The following is a 17,008-nucleotide window of genomic DNA, read 5'->3' as shown; positions in this document are numbered from 1 at the left end:
GGGTGGCTAGAAATGAAGTGGTGTCATGGGTGGGATGTGCTTGGTAGCATGAGGGAATGTGGCAAGCAGGTGGTACTACTGGCAACATTAAGGCTGATAGGATTCTTCCATCAGGCTGTCTCTATAATGGCTGCATAAACCCCCATCTTTGTACTTCCTCTGCTTCAGTGGAAAATAGAACATAGTCTATAATGTCCCCTTGGAACTGAACACTGTCCTTCTCTGAAATTATTTCAGCAATTCCAAACTACAGAAGGCAAACTCATGTATAATGAAATATGGCTGCTCCCGAGTCGTCCATATCTCCAGTAAGTACAAGGACCACCAGGATCTCTCTCTCCTCCTGGCATGCTCTTTGCCTTGTGGGTAGTGTGTGGCTGACCTTAGATTCCCAACACTATTAGCCTTGGGAGGCCAAATACAAGCTGTGCCCTGTTATTTCTATTATAACAATGGGAGGTTGGGAGGGGGAAGACAAATAGCAGATTTGTACTAGACATAAAATAGTTAAGTGATGGGCAGGAGTATCTGCTATGAGGACATTTTTTTATTTTGTCTAAATCATAAAGAAATTTTTATTGTGCTATGAGGAAACAGGGAAACTCCTCAGAATATGTGTAGGAGGAAGAGTTTGCCGAAGATACGTACACCACGGAGCAGGCATAACAGCCCTGCTTGCTGCTTTCCCGGACCAGGAACGTGCCATCCCGCTTCCCTCGCAAGAGGTTTTCAGCTTTGTTTCGGTTGCTGCTTCCAACATTCCATGTCTTCTCGTCATGGTGGGGCAAGTCCTCATCATCCTCCACCAGCGAATATTGGCTAGAAAGAGAGGAGAGAAGGTTTCTGTAATGATCCTTATCATGTTCAGTCTTCCTCCCAAGGAAGCCAGTAGGCACCACAGGTTGTCTGGCTGTAGACAGCCTGTTAGGCTTCATAAGTCTCAAATGCAATCTCCCTGGTAGTCAGCAGTTCTAAGTTGGGCTATTCTTGTTTCAAAGTTAGTAGCAGGCCCAGTTAACTGGGCCAAGGAAGGTTATTCTAAATCCTGTTTGTCCAGTTTAGATCAGGAAATCGACTAGGAGGATTGCCAATTTTCAAATCATTCAAACAAAACATACACTTCAAAAATATACTACCCATAATTTTTCTTTCTTTCCCCCAAAGAATAGGGATTTTTAAACCTAAAAATAAAAAAATTAAAAAAAAAAAGTTCAGGGATATGGTGTCATTTTACAGCACTATGGGGGGAAAAATTAATGGGTGTCCTCCTTCACTCAACTTTGCTTTTAAAAATTCTGGATACCAAAGCTGAGTTTATATAAGACATTCCACATTCCTTCCTTGTTCTGAAAGCAAAGCTAGTCATGCATTTTCCTGAAATGATTTTTACATAAGAAGGAAAGAAATCTTTACTCTTTGCCATCTTTAGTAGCTACTTACTCTTCAGTGTTTTCATTGCCCAGCCACTCATTCAACTTCTTCTGTCGGACACCTTTCTGAGTCAACCACCTGGAAAAGTTTTAAAACAAGTGCATGAATAACTCATCTCTTAATTTCTATGACCCTCCCTTATCAGTCACTACACAGCCCCACCTCCACTACTTACATCAGATATTGGTCTCTGGTCTTTCTCAGCTGAATGAGGTCTGGCTTAATGCTGTTCATGCGCTTGTCAATCTCCCGATACTCAGCTGCCTGCTTCTTCAAGTCTTCCTCTAATCGTCTTCTACTGTCAACAATTTCACTGATACGAGACTTCAACTTTTCATAATTATGCATAATCCTATGGGAAAGGGAAATGCTTATGTAATCAGGTGCACCACAAAGGTGCTCTCCCCAGTTAAAGTATGTTCATGGATTCCCAGCATTTTCTTCTTTCTCCCCCTTTCATTGTTCAAAGCACAACAAGGAAGTGCACCTTGAGATAGTGGAGAGGCCTTACGTTCTCTCAAACACGGACAAGGGTAGTATTCATGGGTCACCCACCTTTGTATTTCTTTCTCATTGCCTTCACGTTTAAACTTTTCTATGGATTCTTTGCTGTACCGCTCCTGGGTTTGGCACTGTTCTTCAAATATTTTTATAGTTTCATTAAATGCTTCAATAGCTGTTCTTTTCATTTGGATTTCCTGCAACACAATTGTAATAATAAGATGTAAAACACATGGATCACTTCTTACTGCAAGATAAGAGTACCAGGACAGTTGATCTATATTGCTATCTAGCATATAATACTCTAGCAATGGCCTTTATGAATTAGAGTGTCACCGTGTTAAGAAGCACATATTGTGTTTGGAAAATTGTCCCAATCTAGGGAAGATCATTCCAATAGCTTTCATTATTTTTGGCCATTCCATTAGGGCATTCATGTTGCTTCTGGCAGCCCCCAATACAAGATAACCTGGTGTTTAAGTCTTTGGGAAAACAATACAGCACAGAAAGCCACTACTTTTCAAAGCAGGGCTGAGAAGAGTTACCTCTTCCTTTCAGAATTTCCATCAGGAAGAAAGTCAAGTGGAACAGTAACCACTTACTACATAGGTTTTATTTATTATTTGAACATGTAAAGATACATTTCCAGGAATACCATAAATAATTACTAGTTGAACAGTAATCCTTCCCCACCCATTCTCAAATGTTTGGTGAAGCTCAATGCAGCAGACAATCGGTACTAAGAGTTCTAAAATGTTCATCTCATCTTCAAAGAAAACTCACCTGGGAAGTACGGGTATAATCCTCATATAATCTATCATATTCCCGACTTTTTTCTTGAAATTGAGTGTTATATTCATGTAATTTCTTTCCTACAGCCTCAATATTATCCTCTTTGACAACTTGATCCTAGAGAGATTAGAGAGCAAGAGAAAAATAAATTCAGTGGTAAAGTCCCTAATCAAATAACTTATATGACAAAATATGATGTGAGACAGTGGTAGGATGTTTGGCCTTGCATGCAGCTGCCCAGGGTGGGCTTGGGTTTGAACCCCGGGGTCCTCTGAGGGCATAGCCAGGAGTAATCCCTGAGCGTCACTGGGTGTGGCCCAACCCTCCCACCAAAATCTGATGTGAGAAAATGAATCTTAAGATATTTATTTCGTGACCACTATTTATTTATTTATTTGATCACAAGATTTTCAAGCTACCTAACATGCAGTTCATTTCAAATAATGTTTCTAATCATTTTAAGTATCTTGTCTGAAGAAGATGAGCATATCAGTTTTGATTACCTGTTGGTATTTGGATACTGGATAGAGTAATTTCACATCCAATTTGGGATTATACTGTGCTAGAGATTCATTCCGGTAGTGGTTTATAAGCTCGACCACAGAGTTGAAGGTTAACGGGTCAGAGAAGCCATATTTCCCATCTCGGTGAAATATTTTGATTAATTTATTATTTCCTCCTTTTCTGTAAAGACAATCATTATAATGCCAGTTAGGTGTTGTTTTTTTTTTTTTTTTAAACAAAAATGCTTTAATGTCAACTACAACACCCCAATTTCATCTGTATTTCTACTCACCTTAGTGTGAGCGTATAATCGCCATGCATTTTAGTAGATGCGTCTCGTACCAAAAAGGTCCCGTCAGCTGTATCTCGAAGTTTCTCATTCACTTCTTCCCTGGAGCAAAAAAGAGCAGGAGGTGGCTGTAATTTATAGAGCTGTTGCAGGGTTGCAGCAAAATTGAGTGGGGGTGCTTCTACCTCCTCCTAACCCCTGTTTTTACAATTTATTTACTGCATCTATGAGGCTAAATGTATTCTCTGCCTAGGAAAGTTATTCATATCATCTCCTTATAAACAGAGGAGGTCGCTATGAGAACAGACAGACCCATCATTTTCACTACTGGGCTAGCTGAGGTACAGCTGTGTTCTGCATCTTCCTCTCCATTCACTCTGATACGTCTTAACAGAAGTCGGGCTCCCCAAAAGGTTTCCCAACTTCTTTTTGCCCTTGAAGAGAAAGATTTAAAAACTGTGTCTCTTATTCTGATAACAGCACTGACATATGGAGTCTAATGGAGAGTGACTTTCCACTCAGGCTCTCAAGAGTGCCAGCTCTTCCTGGTGCTTGCCTGACATCTCTGTCAATAATGAAGCTTCTCAAGTATTTAATTTCCTGTGGCATCCAGCACCCACAGTTCTCCCGGGCCCAGTGACTTCTCTGGTTATATGGCAGAGAACCAACTATGCTTCATGCTTATGTTGGATGATATCCTAAAAATGGAATTTAGCAAGCTAGTGCTTTTCTGAAACTCACTATCTCTAGAAGTTTCTGTATAGCCTTACCTCGAGATGTCTCCCCAGTACCATTCAGCATCTTGTAAGGACATATTGTTATTCATACCGTTGTTGTTGGCTACAGGAGCAGGCTTGGGTGGTTTGGGAGGCAGTGCTGAGGATTAAGTAGAAAAGGAAAAGTTGTTTGCAATCTCAAGTAGAACTGAACGTTGTAAGTGAGATCTAAATTGTAGATAAGTAACATTTATCTCATTTTCTGAGACATGAATGATAAAAAAAAAAAAGGAGAGATATCTTTTAGAGCATGGCTCAGAAGAAAAAGAAACTGAAAGAAAAAAAACCAGCTTTGAGGCTAACAAACTGGGGTGGCCAAAGCCAATGAATTTCAAGGTAAATTCAGAGTTAAGGTATGTTCTACTTTTAGATTTTAGTTCTATTAAAGGTTCTAATCTGGTCAAATTTCATCTTCAGAAAGAAACCTTCACCATAGGAGAGGAGCAGCATTAAGGTTGGCACAAATTTCTTACTTAATCAGAAAAGACAAACTCAGGTCTGTCCTCCACAAATGCTGCTGTGATAATCAAACAGCTCTTCCACAGCAAATCTGCTGTCAGAAGAGAAGCGGGGCTTCTCTGAAGCCACTTTAAGAAACTCATCTGTGACCTCTATCTCCTTAACATTCATGTTAGTAGTCTGTCTATAGGATAAAATATGACAAGACATTTAAATCAACACTCTTCTGCCAGAAGTTTTTTTTATATGACAAAAGGTAAAATACTGTTAAAACTGCAGTATTCCTCAATGTCCTAGTTGGAAAGAGGGCTAATACTGGAATAAAGTAATTGAGAAAGCAAAGTCAGTCTCCGATTTTTAGCCCCATTTAAAGTCCCGAGCTCTGAAACACTTTCTCTATTTTTACTTTTGCAAAAAATTCAGGAGGTTCAAGAATATTCTGTAAAGACTAAATTGTGGAAAGTCAAGCTCATTTCCCCTTTACAGAATCTCCACATGAGACAGCAGACACTGTCTCAGCATCTGATTTCAATAGTTCAGAATCACCTAGAATGGAGTTGCAATCACTGTTATATTTCCCATGCTTTCTAAAGTACCAAGTGTTATCACTGCAAAGTCCCAGCCACATTGTTCTTATCCCACAGTCAGCAGAGAAAAAACAGCACAAAGGACCTTCTTTAACTTAAAGGAACAATATGCAACAATATAAGCAAAGTAGAAAGAGATCCATTAACAAAAGATACCAGCGAAAAACTGGAATTCAGTTCTTATCCATTCAAGTAAGAACAAGCAGTTTCCACAATCAGCCTTATCTGCGGGTTCCCACAAGCAGTCGCACCATTTAATGTTCAAGCTATGTTCCAACCAATTTTATTCAATTAGAGCAAATTAATAAAACGAGATTTCTGCAAAGGCTCTGTTACGGCAGTTGTCAAAATAATTAAAAAGCCACAAAATTAGCTTTCTAAGAGTATACCGCAGATTTACCTGGTGGATCCATTTCTATATAAAACATCAAGTCTGTGCCACAATTTATATCTGTCTTAGCATATTCTAAATCCAGGTCTTCCATATTCCAAACAGTGTTGTACATTTGTGCGAGAGTTTCCTTGGCTGAGCTCAGTTATAAGAAAAGAGTCCGGCTTTCTTTGTAATGGTGTCTTGGAATTCATTTTAAAACCTATAAGGGGCTGCACTGTAACCTATTACATCACACACCCCAGCCAATCAAGTCAGAAAAATGTCACCAGACCACTCCTGCTTCATCATTTCTCATCTCCACTCGCCTTAACACAGTCCCAGCCTCCCGGAGAACTTAGATGTAACAGAACCGCAATGTCTATATGCTCACCATTTCAGAAAGGGATTTAATTGGGACTGTTCTCCAGCAGTGAGTTTTCTAATTCCCTTTTTTATTACTCTGCAGCATGGTACGCTCCGCTGTTGGCAGGTTGACAAGAGCTGATATGCTGCAGCACGGAGCTTTTTTTTCTCCCCCAGTGCATCTGGGTTGAGAGATAGCCGGTCATTCCTCAGCTTAACAATCATACAAAGGCGTGCAAATGGTATATACTTTAAGTATATTTACAGTCCTTTAATACCACCATATATTTTAAAAGCACAAATGATTGGGAACTCTGGGTACGAGCATGTAATTTCAGCCTCACATAATTCACTGAAAACTTAGAACTTAAATGTTGTCACTAATGTTCCATACTGGAAAGCAGAATTAAAAAAAATATATATAGAAGAACAAAAATCTCTTCTATTAAATACATAATGTTTAAGCCAGGTTTTCTGGAGTTAAGGGTGAAAATTCTTCACGGGAAGGAAGAGAGGCACTGGCAGAAACCAACAAAACTGCCAATGTCTTTAAGGAAATTTCACTTTTACTGTCTTAATGAAACTAGTCAAGGTAAGTTTCATCTTACAAATAAAGAGGCCATATATACCTCAGAATGCAGAACAAAGCAAGCGTTCTATGGCCAAGTATTTCATCGAGGAACCCATTTGGATGTACTGAGCTTTAATACAGTGAGGGTGATGTCATCACTTTGGGGGCTTCCCCCCCCCCTCCCCAGACCATCTCCAATGCCTGACTCTGGGGGTGAATATTGCTCCTTTTTAACTGTAGTTAATGTAATGAAATCAATGTCCCTATAAATCTTATTACTGATTTTAGTTCTTTAAAGCTATTTATTGTGCTTATAACTGCCTCCTCCCTGGATGCTAACCTACATTTACAGGGAATCAGTGCCTCTTCCCATTTGTAACAGGCATGTGAAAGTAAGCCGTGTGTGTGTGTGTGTGTGTGTGTGTGTGTGTGTGTGTGTGTGTGTGTCAAGGTGGCCGGTGTCCATCTGTGGTCCATGCACATGAGTACATCACCCATTTGTGACCACTTAAAGGGACAGAAACCCTAAAAATTCACCAAACTTTCTATCACATATGGAATCACCAACAATCCGAAATAGTGGTGCAGAGGCATGACTTCTGTTCAGCATGTTCTGGGCTCTGTTCCTATATACCCTTCATTCCCACTTTCCTATTTGCCTAAGTAAGCCTAAACTCGAATTTAAAATATTGTAAAAAAAAAAAAAAAAGTAGTGGTGAGGGATATGATTTAGAAAATATTTCTTAGCTTAGTAAAAATACTGAAACGGCCCCTCCCCTAGGAGGCCCCCCTCCCATTCTGCAAGCAAAGTGCTGCAGGAAAAAAAGGGCCGGCACACAGGTGATTTTCCATCTCCAGGGGCCTGGCTGGGCACCAACTACCAGCCAAGCACTTTGTAATTAGCTCCCTCCCCATTTCCAACCTAAACCCCCTCTTTCCCTCACACTGTGCCCCCTTGAGGAACTAGGAATGAGGGAGTGTCTCTCCCTCAACTACCATCCCCAAGCTCTCACTTACACTTCCATTTACACTTATATACACGCACACACCCCTCTTACACATAAGCACAAAAAGAAGCGGGGAAGGGTTCTGAGACATGCACAAATAAAAAAGCAACTTACTTTGCAGGTTATGCATTTCAGCGGTTTCCCTTTGAATTGCTGGTATCCGACAGTGAAGGAAAAAAAAAAAAATCCAAGAGGCTCTCTTCTTGCAGCTCGGGGCCCAGCCCCCGCGTCTCTCCCCCGACGCTCCCGTGCACAAGGACAGACTGCAAGGCAGGATCCCTGCCCGCCCTCCGGGGTTCGGACCGCCCCAGCCCAGCCGGCCGGGCTCACTGCCGGCTCTCCAGAGAGAAGCCCACTGGAGGTGGGTCCCGCCGCCGGGAAGGAAAGGGAAAGAGCTCGGGCGCTTGCACAGCTCCCTTAGATAAAGATCGCAGCTTCATGATTAACTTGGGCAGGTTCAAATATTTGCTGAGCTAGGGGATTTGGGGTGAGGGGTGGGGAGGGGAGGGCAGCCCCGGTCCGAGTCAAAGTTGTCATCGACTAACAAGTGGCCGATGCCAGCCCGACTGGCTTCATTTTCGCCGAGGAAATGAGAAGGCCATTGTGAGGAGGAGCCCGAAAATAGTCTCTCTGAACCGGGGCTGCTGCGGCGGAGGCACGCACTCGGGCTCAGCCGGGCTCAAGTGGCCGCCGTGAAACGAGGCACTATGCGCAGCCCCACACAGGAAGTGGCGGAGCTAGTTCAGCAAAAATAGAATCAAAGCCTCGCTTGTCAAGGCCTGAGCCTCCCCGGGAGCCCGGCACAACCATGCCATGCCTGTGTCCACCTCCTCCCACACACAGGTGTACTGGGCAAGCCCAAGGGGGGAGCGACTCTGCAAAGGTGCACGCGAGAGGAGCCCCAAGTCAACGTGCAGGGGGGGGCGAGCCTCCAGGACCACCTTCCGCTCAAAGGGGGAGGCAGATGCCCCAGTGTGCAGCTATTTTTAGGATGTCAAATTCAACTCACATATATGCTGCCATTCAGCTCCCTAAGGCTATGAGAGAAGCCTGCATGCAGTGTTTTTAGACCACTGCTGCGGGCCAGGAGGAGAGAGGAGTGGAGACAGGGTCAGCTCTTTCTGGAGGATTTCTGGAGTCAGAAACTGGGCTGGGGGCAACTGGCTACTACTCTAAGAACTGACATTTAACCTAAGAAATTTTCCGTGTCATTCCAAAAACCTTGCCGCTATGTCAAGTCACAGAATTACGAACTTTAAAACCAAAGCCATGACCCATCACCCTAGCGAAATTCCCTCATGAACTATGTATACCAGTCTGACCCAGAGGGTGGCAAGGTGGCAGCATAGGACCCTTAACTTCTTTTTCCTCTCCCTTCAAGACCTGCCCCTCCCTGCCCATTTCCCTTGGTCAAATACAGTGAAGCTTAACAAGGAAAGGAAATCAGAGGATTTCTTCCAAGCCGCATGCAAAGGAAAAGAGAAAAGGTTATACCTACAAGAAAAAATGACTTTTCTACTCCCTATTTTTTTAGGCTTTTTTTTTTTAAAGCTACCTTTTCAACATTCTCTTTTAAGAAATTGGGTTCTGCCAACAATAGCCTCAGACTGTATGTCATGTCCATTTTCTCACTGCAAGAGGCTGCTAAACACTGGCGTTGACCAAGAAAAGCACAGGCAAGGACTGCTCACAAAGTCTGAGCTAGTACTGCTAATCTCACTACAAAAGTGATGTTACAATTCTCTTTTGGTGCAATTGATAGAAAAATCTACTTTTCCAGCGAAAGAAAAAAAAAATCTACTTTTCCAATGAAAGAAAGAAAAAAAAAAAAAAACCCCTGAGTACATTTCCAGCTCCTGGCAGTTGCTCACAGGGACATATGGTTAGCTCAGAGAATAGCCTGGTGTACTGGGCTGCATAACTTGCCCTACTTTTAAAAATAGCCTTTCTCAAGCCAGAAGCCTTTGAAACACCAGTCTCTGTAATCATACCTGTCTGTATTCACATGTTTCATGTCAAAACCTTCTAAGACTACAGTGCTCCTTCTCTAGTCCTATTTTCTGTTTTAGGGGGGAAAAAAAATTACCAGGATGCAATATGCTCTTTATGACAGGAAGAAAATCTTAAGAACAGATTTAAAAACTCGCCTCAACCAAATCCCTTACAATATATACAATCATCTATCATAAATGTTTCACTATATGACTGCAAGTCAGACCTGAGACTTTTCCCATTCAGTTTTAATCTTTGAAAAGTGAGCTAGCTGCAAGACCTTCAGGCTCTTTATTTGTTTAAAAAGGGAGCCCTCTGCTGGCAAAAGTGCAGCATGACTTCTGCTGGAGAGAAAGGCTCCATTGCATTCATCTCGCATTCAGTCCTGTATTTCGCACAATTAATAAACAGAATTGTCCAATCATCACTTAACCCTCGTGACTTCCCCAATTACTAATAAATAATCAAATGCACAGGACCCTGAACAACTCAGTAGCTATCTTTCCACGTGGTTGCTAACTTGTATTATCCAAGTGCCACCCAAAATGCAGTCACTAGAAAACTTACAGTAACATGTAATTGAAAATTAATGTTTCGTTCTGTAGTATAAAAAAAAACTGGGTCTCACATGCTCCCTTTCATCAGACTTTTGTGAAAATTAATTTAGAGTCAAAATCTCTATCATACTTCTCAGAAGGGGCAATCCAATCTGAAAAGGCTCCTTAACCATTACAATACGTATAACTGAGCATTACAGACTAAACACTAATATATGTAGATCTCCATCAAATGGCAAATACTCCACAAAAAAGCTTTCACCTGGCATCATGTCTCTCTCGTTCCTTTTCAGGGGATGTGGTGAGTTTAGGCCATACTTGGCCATACTGCGGGGACCAAGGGATACCCAGAATTATACTGGGGTCAGCTATAATTAACACAAGTTTTAACCCCTGAATTAGCTCTTAGGTCCCCCAAAAGCCTAAATGCTTTTTGAACATTTATAAACAAAAATAACAAAAAAATATCCTATGGATACAAGATTTTTTTAAGCAGAAAACACATGAACCAATGTCTTCACAGAAAGGTTACATGAATGCCTCCTTTCATAAAGTTAAGATAGTTTGGGCCCAAAGAACCTTGCGGGATGATACCAGTTCTTGACTCCACATCTCACACTCTAAATGACCTGCACAGAGGAAAAGCTCAGCTGAACTCAGCAGCCCACAACGACGCACATGCAAAACCCACACATTTGACAAATTTACCTGCAAAGCTGTGCCTCTAGCCTTGCAAAATCTACAGCTACTCCTACAACCTCATCCTGGGACACCCCTCCTGGTCCCTGGTCCCAGAAGCTGCCCAGTGAAAACAAAAGAAAAACTGGAAAGTACCCCACTAGAACCTCAACCCTGAAGTACCTCTTTCAGAAGACAATCATAATTTCCAAGACAACCAAATCTGGCCTCTGTTTTTTGTTTGTTCCTACCATCTACATATCGTTTATTTTTTTCAAGGTTTTGTTTCTCCTTTGATACAATCCTCAAATGTCAGACCACATTTTAAATCCAATAAAAAATATAAATAAGAGCAAAGCAAAACTCAATGAAAGTCATTTTCATCTACCTTCGTATTTGGTTGGAAACCAAGCCCAGATCATTTAAAACAAGATTTATGAATCAGGCTCTTCAGGATAAATGTTTTGCAATGCACTGGTGGTTAAAAATGAACTCTGACAGGTGTCAAAGGGCAGGGGAAAAGAGCCATTTTTTTTCCAGTTTGTGCTTGAGGGTGTAATATTAGACTTCAATTATATTAATATTTCTGAATATATCCATGAAATTTAAAATATGTAAATACCCATATAATGGGTTTCACTGAAAGGCATCCTATGCTAAATGGGTATGTTTTTACCTTAGCTGCCCTATAGAAGGCTACTTCAGACTTCAGACACAGAAGAATTGTAGGGTAAATATAACCCTTCGTAACAATCCTAATGATTCTAGAAAACCTGATGATGGTTGACAGGAAATTTTTTAAAGACTGCTAGGTACACAAAGATAGCGACAACATTGGTACAAAGTTCTGAGTGTTTAATTCTGGGCTTAACCTTCCACACTTTTCTTCTCCAGAGGGAAAAACTCCTCCCAAGTTTGCTTCATCCTTCAAATAAGTTCTTGGGAAGCAGAATAAATAAAACAAAAACAGGGCTGGAGAGAAAGAAGCTGGTAATAAGCTGGCCCTGCAGGTCACCAGCCTCAGGATTTGTGGATTCAGCACCACCATAAGTGAGCCCTGTGCCGTGCAGGGTGTTGCCCCAAACCACAAACAAGAAATGATAGAGATGACAAAGAAACACATCTTTATCCTAGAGAAACAGAAAAGAGATGAAACCAACCAGAAGGGTGCCAGCTCTTGTGAAAGGCAAGGAACTTGAGGTAGGGTTGGGAGGGCTATACAAGCCCTGAAGAAGGCTCAGAACCTGAACTTGAGGCAGGAGGACTGAGAGGAAGTGGGTGGTGCTGCTCAGGCTCCGAGTCCCAAGGTGCACCTGCTTGTAGTCAGTGAACTCCAGGTCCCTTCCCTCCTCCAGAAGACACCCCACACAGAGAAAAGCCTCCCTGCACTTCCCAGCAATGCATGTGTGTAGCTAATAATCTGCAGGAAGGAGGAGCTGAAACTGCCGGAAGTGGAAGTGGGCAGCTCTGGCAAAGCCTTCAAAAGCAGTGCAGAGCAGGCAGCAGAATGCTCTTCTAGGGACAGGAGTGTAGCTCCCGTGGTCTCCTCTAGTCCTCTAAAAATGCATGAAAGGGGACATCATTTCTATTACACAATTACACTATTACACTGGAAAACAGTACCAAAAGACAGAGCTCTTGAATGACAAATGCAAGTAACAAGAGCCAGGACTAAAATCTAGCTCTAGGCACCTTCCAACTGTTACCCCCCCTCTGGGGCAGGATGAGATCAGGTGTGTGGGTGGGGGAGCCTCACCTCCAAAACACTAAAGAAAAAAAAAAAAACACATCACTGTGGCTCTTCACCATCAGCGAGCCAAAATTCACACATGGCAGGTTTATTCCTTGTTGGAAATGTCAGGGGACTTTTTTGGTCTAATTGCTTAAAGCAGCCCTAATGGCTCATGAAAGTTTCGGATTCCAGACATTGGGGAGATGCAGCCAGAATAGTAGGTGGTATGCAGGACTGTTCGCACTGTTACGCACTAGTTAGAAGAGAGGGTTTTGGGGATCCCAGGCTCCTCAAGGCCCAGTTTCTTTGTGTCCAAGGGAATTTAGCTCCAACAGTGCTCTCAACCCAAGCATGATTTTTTTTTTAAACTGTCATTCCAAGGACTATATTTTTTATGCTTTGTTTGTTTTGGGGAGTCACATATGATGCCATATTCTGTGCAAGGCTATACTATCACTCTGGACCCGTCAAGAAATGTTTTTATAAACTGGGTAAACATAGCACCCTATGGTGTTCAGGGCTTATGGGGGTCCATATGGGTATTAGATAGAACTCAGGTTGGTCAAGTGCAAGGCACTATTGCTCCAGCACACCAAGCATCCACCCTCCCACCCCACCCCATACTACTACTAGATATGTTCCAGGTTGTCTCCGGCTCTAGAGACCCAGAGCACCAAATCCTAAGGCTCTGGCACTAAACTACCAGCCTGCCAGAGCACAGCATGTCCCCAGGCCTTGGAGATTTATCCCTGGCCCACATACACACACTTCAAGAATTACATACAATGAAGTTCATTTTGAATAAATCTCTAAAATTCCTTGAATCAAAATATCATTCAAATTGTACCTATTCTTCCTCAAGACAGATTTCAAGTCCTTTGTTATCTCTGAGCTTGCAGCCTACTCAGGTACCCTCAGAATTCACCAACTACATGTTCTCATACCCACCTGCTCTCAATCACAGTCACACCAACTTGATTATCAGTTGTGCACTCATTTCTACTCCCAAGAGCAGCATTAGTGCAAATGAATGATTAATAACCAATGCCCAGAAAATGCACCAGTGTTCTTTCTTGAAGGCCTTCTGGGGAGCAGCATGCTCTGGAGCAAAATGAAGCAATCAATGAGATGGGACATTCCAGCCAGGCTGAAGGGATCCTTCCCCTAACTAGGATGCCTTGCCAGCCATCCTTGCTGGAGCTATTTCCAAACATAAAGATGTGGAGGATGAGGATGCACTTTCTGGGGACAGGGGTGGGATGGGCTGCATATACACTCCCACAACTAACACTGGAATCCCCACTTCATCCCCTAAGACTTTCTAAGTTTCAGAAACATTAAGCAAGACTCCACAAAGGGAAGAATGGCTCAAATGAAGGTTTAACATAATCCACATTTCCAGTTTTTGAAGAGGCTGCCTGAACTTTGGATGGTCCAGCAAACAGCCATGCCAATTTCTTACTAAAAAAGGTAGGTCAGTGAGGTCTTGCACCCCAATGTACAATGTACAAGCTACAGTACACATTTGCATTATTAAAGTTAACTGTAGAGAAAATTTTTTCTTTGGGGGAAATGGCCTGAAATTGAGCAGGCATGTAACCAAAGAAAGACAGTGTGATCAAACCTCACCACCAAACAGACTATTATCAGATAGAGTAGAAATTCTTAAGAGTTCCATGTGATAAAATTGTGGATATCAGATGAACCCTGCTTGAGGTTCACTCTCCATGTCCCCCTCTCTGCAGGAGTAACCAGTGAGCAGACTAGACCCAGAGTGAAAATCTGAATGAGGAGTCTTACTTTGTTCTTGCTCCTCTTCATGCTTCACCACTCATGGGATTGATTAGTGTGGCTGTCACTCAATGGCCCCAGGTCACATTGCCCAGGTGCTTCTGTCCTCTCATTACCTCTCCATGCTGCCATTCCTCCTACTTTCCTAGAATCCAAAGGTAGCCTTCTCTGCTTTCATTCAGAGCCCTCAAATCCAGTCACAAATGACCCAAGTTGTGACAGGTACAGAAACCTTTTTGTCATTCTATGAACTAATGTCTCAGGCCCTCCCTGTCGACACACTTCTTAGATGTCCCACACCCACCTTTGAAACTTTTTGCTGTTTCTCTCACCTTTGGAACTATATAGACTGTGGCCAGTCACAGAAGCCCTTCCTGTTACTTGCAGCCAGAGGATAGTCCAAGTTTGATCAGTGATTATAGCTGGGATTTACCTGGCCCTTGCTTCTCTCTAAGTCTGCCCATTCCAAAAGTAAACAATTAAGTCTAAGTAACAGCCATACCCACTAAGGTACAACTTAATTCTCCATTATCCAACACAAGATAAATAGCATCCACATGTCTGCTTATACAGAGATAAATGTATTTGTACAGGCTACCTAGACCAAGTAATAAATTCACAGTGGTTGCTTTAAGTCTAGCAACACCTTCTACCTGTCCTAAAACTTTACTTCATTTATAGGATCCTAGTCACGAAAGGACCAGTCAATCTCAGGGACCTACAACTTTGAACAGGGGAGTAACAAAGTAAGGCTGTTGTTTTGACTTTTCCTAACGGGGGAAAAATACACCCATTGAAATGAACTCCACAGTTAACATGGTCTACATTTCCTGCTTTGTTAAATGGCTAATTGAAAGCCAGCCTGCTTTCAAAGAAGTGTCTGGCTTGCTCTGACTTGCCGCCGCGAACACCCTGGTTTCATACTGCTTGCATTATTGAAAATGTTTATTTGGACAGACGTTTCGCGGCATACCTGCTTCCAAAAGCCACATTCCAAAATACTTTAAATTATATAGTAATTATAAATCCCCTACTTTACAAGTATTAGAAAGAAAAACAAAAATTGTCAACAATGAAAATAAACTCCAGAATTAATCCAGCAACCAGAAGCATGAAAGCTGAGGAGCACAGAGAACTCCTCGAATGGGTCTCATCGTAAAACCAAGGCCGTATAAAATCCAGAAATGTTGAAATCAGAATATTATTTACCACATGCATGGTCACTCAGCTCTTTTACTTTTTCCTTTAAGGCACAAGGAAACGAGACGACAGATCTTAATTCTACCAGAAAACCATTAACTTCAGCGAAGGATGAAAACCCCCATCTCTCAGAGTCCAAAAATTGACCAGTAAGAATTTTAAACATCTAAAAGGGCTTACCTGGTGCAGGCTGTCGTTCAGTCCATTCAGTTGAGATTAAAATTTCTATAACTTTTATGAGGGGTTCAGTATTCTCAGAACTACAGAAAAGAAAATAAAAAAGAATCAATTTAACTAGTCACCATTTAAACAGTAAACTCAATTTCACTTACAAACATTCAAGTGAATGTGTCTAGGGAAAAGATACATTCACACATCTGCTAGCTAGGATCTACAGTAAGTTTAAAAATCTATCAATTTAGTACTATCCTCATCATCCAAAATACATGTCTCTTTTCTTATACTTACCTGGCTGTAGGAAATCTGAAGAGCAGGGGGCTGAAAAGTTCAGAGAGTACTCGTGCATTCAAGAGATTTTTGCTAGAGATTTGGAAGAGCTTGAAGAAATGTTTTAGCAAATACTGAAGTGTAAGCCAATACTGATGAGGTATGTTCGGTGACCGTATGAGCTTCTTCAACAGCTGGGTGTACTCTTCCGAGCTTTGTACTTCTATAAGTTAAAAAAAAAAATGATTTATAGCTGTTTCTTAGATACCAAAAATTAACCCCAGAAAATATTTTAGCTCCAGAAAAAAAGGAGTTATTTAAGACAAAAGCGTCAGAGTGGTAGATAGTGCGCGTTAGTTCTTCTAATTAAAAAAAGGCACTGTGAGACAGTAGAACCTAGGTCAAATGGAAATGCAAGACTCTGTTTATGTAAAAAAAAAAAAATAAAAAAAAAAAAAAAAAAACCCACAGAAGTTCAGGGTGTACTAGCAGAAATCTGCTCTCTATTGAGCAGCATCAAGTGTGATTGGCTAATTCAGAAGAGCATCAGATAAGTACCACAGGTTTTAACTTTGAAGGTTAGGAACCACAATTTCCTGTCCCCAAGCTCTTTAACTGAGCTCTTCACACTCACAGAGAGCCCTCTTTCCTCAACAGTTTGTAATAGCACTCCAGCAGGATGATAAGAACATCCCTTAGGAATGAGTCTAGGATAAGGAAGTCCCCTGCAGGGAATGAAGTTAATAGGGTATAATAGAGCACATATCTTGCAAGCAGCCTACAGGGCTTGAGGCCCAGCACCACATATGGTGCCCCAAGTCTGCCAGGAGTGATCCCTGAGTGCAGAGCTAGGAGTATTCCATGAGCACTGCTGGGTGTGGCCAAAATAAACCAACAAAAGAACATTCCCTGGAATGGGTCCTACTCTGGTCTCCTGAAATTGAAGATAGCACCTGGA

General features: G+C 41.9%; 1 protein-coding gene across 1 annotated transcript in view; it reads right to left on the bottom strand.

Moving 5' to 3' along the window:
- The window catches only part of PIK3R1 (phosphoinositide-3-kinase regulatory subunit 1), a 79,024-nt gene that overhangs the window by 4,455 nt on the left and 57,561 nt on the right, over positions 1 to 17,008 (bottom strand). The window contains 10 exon segments of the mRNA XM_049768837.1: positions 649 to 819; positions 1,441 to 1,509; positions 1,607 to 1,783; positions 1,987 to 2,129; positions 2,716 to 2,841; positions 3,228 to 3,408; positions 3,521 to 3,619; positions 4,288 to 4,393; positions 15,784 to 15,863; positions 16,072 to 16,273. Of these exon segments, the coding sequence (XP_049624794.1) occupies positions 649 to 819; positions 1,441 to 1,509; positions 1,607 to 1,783; positions 1,987 to 2,129; positions 2,716 to 2,841; positions 3,228 to 3,408; positions 3,521 to 3,619; positions 4,288 to 4,393; positions 15,784 to 15,863; positions 16,072 to 16,273 (1,354 nt within the window).

Source organism: Suncus etruscus, chromosome 2 (assembly GCF_024139225.1).
Source record: "Suncus etruscus isolate mSunEtr1 chromosome 2, mSunEtr1.pri.cur, whole genome shotgun sequence".
In the NCBI taxonomy this organism is placed as follows: domain Eukaryota; kingdom Metazoa; phylum Chordata; class Mammalia; order Eulipotyphla; family Soricidae; genus Suncus; species Suncus etruscus.
The sequence above is the reverse complement of the archived record's forward strand: the minus strand, read 5'-3'. Positions and strand labels throughout refer to the sequence as shown.